The sequence below is a fragment of the Triticum aestivum genome, chromosome 3A (assembly GCF_018294505.1).
Source record: "Triticum aestivum cultivar Chinese Spring chromosome 3A, IWGSC CS RefSeq v2.1, whole genome shotgun sequence".
Lineage (NCBI taxonomy): Eukaryota > Viridiplantae > Streptophyta > Magnoliopsida > Poales > Poaceae > Triticum > Triticum aestivum.
This window is the reverse complement of record NC_057800.1, coordinates 404328572-404336014: the sequence shown is the minus strand read 5'-3', so window position 1 is coordinate 404336014 and position 7443 is coordinate 404328572. Positions and strand designations below refer to the sequence as shown.

The window sequence follows — 7443 nt, the reverse complement described above, 5'->3', positions numbered from 1 at the left end:
AAGGTAGTTCAGAGTCCCGGATATGATCATGGACATGAAGAGGAGTCTCAAAATGGTCGAGACATAAAGATCGATATATTGGATGACTATATTTGGTCGTCGGAATGGTTCTAGGTGAGTTCGGGCATATAACGGAGCACCAGGAGGTTACCGGAACCCCCCGAGAGTTATGTGGGCCTTATTGGGCCATACTGGGAGAGAAGAGAGGGAGGCCTAGGAGGGGTGCACCCCCTCAAGCCCAATCCGGATTGGGTGGGGGCTGGCCCCCCTTTCCTTCCCCCTCTCTCCCCCTTCCTTCCACTCCTAGTCCAACTAGGGAAGGGGGGAATCCTACTCTCGGTGGGAGTAGGAGTCACCATTTATGCGCCGGAGAGACCGTTTTGTCTTTTGTGCCGAAGCTATTTATGAATCACAGGCCGAAAACAGTGAAATCAAGGGGCATTACTTGAATGCGGCTGCGGGTACATGTGAAGAAATGATTAAGAGAGCTGTATTTGCAAGAGAATTAGGGGTTCCTAATGTAATGCATGACTACTTAACTGGGGGATTCACCGCAAATACTACTTTGGCTCATTATTGCCGCGACAATGGCCTACTTCTTCACATTCACCGTGCAATGCATGCAGTTATTGATAGACAGAAAAATCATGGTATGCATTTCCGTGTATTAGCTAAAGCATTGCGTATGTCTGGGGGAGATCATATCCACTCCGGTACAGTAGTAGGTAAGTTAGAAGGGGAACGCGAAATGACTTTAGGTTTTGTTGATTTATTGCGCGATGATTTTATTGAAAAAGATCGTGCTCGCGGTATCTTTTTCACTCAGGACTGGGTATCCATGCCAGGTGTTATACCGGTAGCTTCAGGTGGTATTCATGTTTGGCATATGCCAGCTCTGACCGAAATCTTTGGGGACGATTCTGTATTACAATTTGGTGGAGGAACTTTAGGACATCCTTGGGGAAATGCACCTGGTGCAGCAGCTAATCGAGTGGCTTTAGAAGCCTGTGTACAAGCTCGTAACGAAGGGCGCGATCTTGCTCGCGAAGGTAATGAAATTATCCGAGCAGCTTGCAAATGGAGTCCTGAACTAGCCGCAGCTTGTGAAGTATGGAAGGCGATCAAATTCGAGTTCGAGCCGGTAGATACTATTGATAAGTAGATAAAACTAAAGATAAAGAAGAGAAGGTATAAATAAAAAAGAAACGAAATAAAAAGAGAAAAAAATAAGTTATGAAATGCAGTAATTCTTCTTTATTCTTCTAATTGATTGCAATTAAACTCGGCTCAATCTTTTTTTTCTAAAAAAGATTGAGCCGAATAAAAATAGATCATGATATGATCATGAGACTTGACAAATCGAGATTCGTCTATTCTATATATCTAGAATATATATATTAAGGTATAATACAATAAAGAAATACAAATAAAATAATAAAATATAGTATTATCATATGATAATGGAATCAAATACGCAGTATTTACAGAAAAAAGTCTTCGTTTATTGGGAAAGAATCAATATACTTTTAATGTCGAATCGGGATTCACTAAGACAGAAATAAAGCATTGGGTCGAACTCTTCTTTGGTGTTAAGGTGGTAGCTGTGAATAGCCATCGACTACCTGGAAAAGGTAAAAGAATAGGACCTATTCTGGGCCATACAATGCATTACAGACGTATGATCATTACCCTTCAACCGGGTTATTCTATTCCACTTCTAGATAGAGAAAAAAACTAAAGGAGAATGAATGAAAAAAGACATAGTTTGGAAGTTAGACCTTTTTATAGGACTCTCTTTCAATTTCAAAAAAGAGGACGTTTGAAACTTTTAACAGGCGTAATCGTGAGTCAACAAGTGACTCGAACTGTGTGTAAAAAAGAAGCATTTTTTCAAAATGCTAGAACTAGATAAAAAGTTTTCTATAACCTTGAGAAAAAGGATAAAAGGTAGTTTTTTTAGTTTATGACTCCAATCAAGAGCGAGAAATCCTTGATTTGGGATTGGACATAGAACCTGGACCCATCGTAGAGACGTTTAGTTCGAAAGAAAGGATCGTATCCTGATGGTAAGAATTATACTTTCGTGCAAATACAACGCTATAGACTTCAATGCGGTAGAGTAGACGTTTTGTTTCTAATTTTTCTGGACCAAACCTCCGCTCCGACCCAACGATACAATGAATTTTTTCTGTTCATATTCATAAATAAAAAATATTCGGAACCCCAATGCTACTATATGCGTCCAGAGGAGTATTTGGAATAATATTCTTCTATAATCCATTATTGTGGGGGGTCTTACTAACAGGGCTTCGCTGCACGGGACGGGTCTTCGTCGAAAAGCTAACTCCACCCGGCATTTTCATACCCTTTCTTTGGGTGGTATATCGCCTTTTAAAGTCTAAGAGGGTAGTAGGGGATCTGTTGTAGGTAAAATAATTTGCCCTTTGATTTTGATTGAATATACTATTTTTCCGCCTTTACCACGCATTATTGTATGCGCTTCTAGAGAAGTATGTATGTAGGAAGTAAATTCTAACCGCTTTCTTTTGAATCCAATTTCAAATTAGATTAGAAAGATAGAAAGGCCATGAGGATGGGAAAATAAAAATAAAATCTTTTTAATTAGTTCTCCTTTTTTGGAATTTTCTTATTATCCTTTCATTTTTTTACAGAATATTTTTCAAACTAAAAATAAAAAATACAATACAATAGTCAATATTCCTTATAATAGATATACTTAAGTATATCATAAGAATCTTAAGATATTTTTCGACTAGATAGAAATAGTAAATTTGAATTGAGACACCTATTCCATGACGGATTTAAACTTACCTTCTATTTTCGTGCCTTTAGTAGGCTTAGTATTTCCGGCGATTTCAGAATCAAAAAAAGTGAAGTCAAAATTATTTAGCTTATTCTCTCAATTTCAATCAGCCGCTGCTGGATTCAGAATCAAAAAAAATTCTCCCATCTCATTTGGGAAGAAAAAGAGTCAAAGAAAGGATGGGAGATGTTTCCCATGTCAAATCAAAAAAGAGAGGTGAAAGATACTATAACAATGTGTATCAGACTGCCTGTTTCCTTGTAGTTGGATCTCCCACTTTTTGGAATGTTCCAAATTCCACTTGAGCATCCAAATCTGGATCAATACCAGCAAAAACATCTCGGAACAATGTTCTAGCGCCATGCCAAATGTGTCCAAAAAAGAAGAGCAAAGCAAAGGTAGCATGACCAAAAGTGAACCAACCCCTTGGACTGCTGCGAAAAACACCATCAGATTTCAAAGTAGCCCGATCTAATTCAAAAATTTCCCCTAATTGAGAACGCCTCGCATATTTTTTTACAGTAGCAGGATTAGCATAACTTACTCCATTAAGTTCGCCGCCATAGAACTCCACCGTTACACCTACTTGTTCATCTACCAAAACGACCGGAAATGTTTCAAAAAAAGTAGGCATACGGCGTACAAAAAGCTCATGTCCTTCTTTATCTCAAAAGACGGGATGTCCTAACCATCCAACAGCTATTCCATCCCCATTGTCCATTGAGCCTGCTCTGAATAATCCCCCTTTTGCCGGATTATTACCAATATAATCATAAAAGGCTAATTTTCGGGAATTTTAGACCAAGTTTCTGATAAACTAAGATTTTCGGCTAAACCATTGCTAACTCTTCGATATATTTCTTGCTGAAAGTATCCCTGATCCCAGTGATAACGAGTAGGCCCAAATAATTCGATTGGGGTCGTTGCTGACCCATACCACATAGTTCCAGCAACTACGAAAGCTGCAAAAAAACAGCAGCGATACTACTGGAAAGTATAGTTTCAATATTGCCCATACGTAATCCTTTATATAGACGTTGAGGCGGACGGACACTAAGATGGAATAAGCCCGCTAATATACCCAATGTACCCGCAGAAATATGATGAGAAGCTATTTCCCCCGGAACAAAAGGATCAAAACCTTCTGCACCCCACACTGGATTTACAGCTTGTACTTTTCCAGTTAGTCCATAAGGATCGGATACCCATATCCCAGGACCATACAAACCCGTTACATGAAATGCCCCAAAGCCAAAGCAAGCCACCCCTGCAAGAAATAAATGAATTCCAAAGATCTTGGGAAAATCCAAAGAGGGTTTTCCCATCCGCTCATCAGAGAATATTTCTAGGTCCCAATATACCCAATGCCAGATCGCTGCCAAGAAACACAAGCCAGAAAACACAATATGCGTACCTGCCACACCTTCATAACTCCAAATACCCGGATTTGTTACAATTCCTCCTGAAATACTCCAACCACCCCACGAATCCGTTATTCCTAAACGAGTCATGAAGGGAATTACGAACATACCTTGTCTCCATATTGGATCCAGAACAGGATCAGAGGGATCAAAAACTGCTCATTCGTATAAAGCCATTGAGCCAGCTGAGGGAGTCCTGGATTAGGGGGTCTCCGGACAGCCGGATTATATCCTTTGGCCAGACTGTTAGACTATGAAGATACAAGATTGAAGACTTCGTCTCGTGTCCGGATGGGACTCTACTTGGCGTGGAAGGCAAGCTAGGCAATACGGATATGTGTATCTCCTCCTTTGTAACCAACCTTGTGTAACCCTAACCCTCTCCAGTGTCTATATAAACCGGAGGGTTTTAGTCCGTAGGACAGAACAATAACATACAATCATACCATAGGCTAGCTTCTAGGGTTTAGCCTCTCCGATCTCGCGGTAGATCAACTCTTGTAATACCCATGTCATCAAGAATAAATTGAGCAGGACGTAGGGTTTTACCTCCGTCAAGAGGGGCCGAACCTGGGTAAAACATCGTGTCCCCTGCCTCCTGTTACCATCTACCTTAGACGCACAGTTCGGGACCCCCTACCCGAGATCCGCCAGTTTTGACACCGACATTGGTGCTTTCATTGAGAGTTCCTCTGTGTCGTCGCCATTAGGCTTGATGGCTCCTACGATCTTCGATAGCGATGCAGTCCAGGGTGAGACTTTTCTCCCCGGACAGATCTTTGTGTTCGACGGCTTCGCCCTGCGGGCCAACTCACTTGGCCATCTGGAGCAGATCGAAAGTTACGCCCCTGGCCACCAGGTCAGGTTTGGAAGCTTAAACTACACGGCCGATATCCGCGGAGACTTGATCTTCGACAGATTCGAGCCTCTGCCTTGTGCGTCACGCGGTCACGATGAGTACGATTTAGCTCTACCATCAGACAGTGTTCAGGAGATCGCACCGGCAGCCGCTCCGACCCTCAATTCGGAGCCAGTTGCGCCTTCCATGGACGGGTGGATAGACCCCGCCACGGAAGCCTTATCATCATCGGCAATCAAGCCGTACATTGACCTTACCCTGCACGAGAGCCGTGTTGTTAAACTGCCGGATCCTTCTCCGGCCACGGGCTCCGAACCGCCTGCGCCCATTCCTAGCGAATCCGATTGGGCACCGATCATGGAGTTTACCTCCGCGGATATTTTTCAGCAATCGCCATTTGGCGACATACTGAACTCATTAAGGTCTCTCTCCTTGTCAGGACACTAGTACAAAAAGGGTCAAACATGAAGCACATTAGTGCCGGTTTGAATTTGAGCCGGCACTAATGGTACCATTAGTGCCGGTTCGAATGACTATGCATTAATGCCGGTTCGTGTTGAACCTTTAGTACCGGTTCGTGGCACGAACCGGTACTAAAGGGGTGATGGCAGGCTGGCATTAGGCTGGGGCCCCACGATCACCTTTAGTACCGGTTCGTGGCACAAACCGGTACTAAAGGGCTAACCTTTAGTACCGGTTTGTGCCACGAACCGGTACTAAAGGGGTCTGACCTATAGTACCGGTTTGTGACACAAACCGGCACTCTAGGGCAATTTTCAAACTCTACCCCCCCCCCCCCCGTGTGTCGCCATTTCAGTTCTGAAAAAATCAAAAGAAAACGATAAAAACTTCAAAAAATAAAATCCTTCGAGAGGTAGTTATATTACTACATCTACTAGTTAGGAAAATTTGAAAACTTAAATTTGGACATGTTTTGCAAAAAGTGTAGGGAAAATGTAAAACGGCTATAACTTTTGCATACGATGTCGGAAAAAAACGTATAATATATCAAAAAATTCAGCACGAAAATCCGCATCCGATGGAGACGGCCTACGGCCTATTTGCAATTTTTTAGAATCCTCAAATTCCAAAATGAAAAAAAGATATGGTCAAATTTAAGTTTTTTTAATTTTTTTTGTTAAATCTGGTCAAACTACTTATTCAAGAAGTATTAATGTTACTACATAATTATTCAAGAATATTAGTGTTACTAAATAATTATTTCAATTTTTTGAATTTTGGTCGAATCTGGTCAAACTGTGGTCAAACTATGGTCAAACTGTGGTCAAACTATGGTCAAACTTATTCAAGAAATATTAGTGTTACTAAATAATTACTGTTTTTAGAATAATAGTTTCAAACTCAAACAGTGAAATGTGTGACTTCATGCTCAAGCTAAACTCCTGAGGGTTAATAGGATTGGCATCTTACTATTGTTAGGAAAACAACAAGTGCAGACTTGGAAACGAAGGAGAATAGAACCCGAAAGTTAAGCGTGCTCGGGCTGGAGTAGTGAGAGGGATGGGTGACCGGTCGGGAAGTTAGATGATTTGGAATGAGTGATCCACACTTGAGCAGTTAAGAGAGGTGATTAGAGACTAAATCACCAAATAATTCATAAAAATTAAAAATAAAAAAAAATCAAAAAAAAATTCCAAAATTTTCAAAAAAGTTCAAAAAAAATCTTTAGTACCAGTTGGTAACACCAACCGGTACTAAAGGTCCCCCATACCTGGGCGCGAGCTCACGCCACATGGTGGCACTTTAGCGCCCGTTCGTGCCGAACCGGTACTAAAGGGGGGGCCTTTAGTGCCCACCAATTAGTGCCGGTTATGGAACCGGCACTAAAGGCCCTTACGAACCGGTTTTAAAGCTCCATTTTCTACTAGTGGGAGGATCCTGGCCGAACTATGCCTGGCAGGATTGGGATGCTGACGACGAAGAAATTCACGGCCCACCCACCACCCACTTAGTAGCCACTGTCGATGACTTAACCGACATGCTCAATTTCGACTCCGAAGACATCGACGGTATGGAAGATGATGCGGGAGACGAAGAGGAACCACTGCACATAGGGCACTGGACAGCCACCTCATCATACGATATATACATGGTGGACACACTCAAAGAAGGCAATGGCGACAAGACAGCGGAGGATGACCCCTCCAAGAAGCAACCCAAGCGCCGACATTAGCCGCGCCGTTCTAAGTCCCACCAAAGCAAAAGTGGTGATACGGGCACAGGAGATAATAACACTCCGGATAGTGCCGCAGACAACAACAATCCCCTCTAGCAAGATTTAGAGCAGGAGGATGGAGGAGCCAGCCCTCCTGAGAGAG

At 42.3% G+C, this 7443-nt stretch overlaps 1 protein-coding gene across 1 annotated transcript; it reads left to right on the top strand.

Annotated features, from left to right (window-relative positions):
• The first annotated feature begins 359 nt into the window (after window positions 1-359).
• On the top strand, window positions 360-1168 carry LOC123061424 (ribulose bisphosphate carboxylase large chain). Its single transcript, XM_044484523.1, has one exon. The coding sequence runs from the start codon at window positions 362-364 to the stop codon at window positions 1160-1162; it is 801 nt and encodes a 266-aa protein (XP_044340458.1). The 5' UTR covers window positions 360-361; the 3' UTR covers window positions 1163-1168.
• Window positions 1169-7443: the final 6275 nt, after the last annotated feature.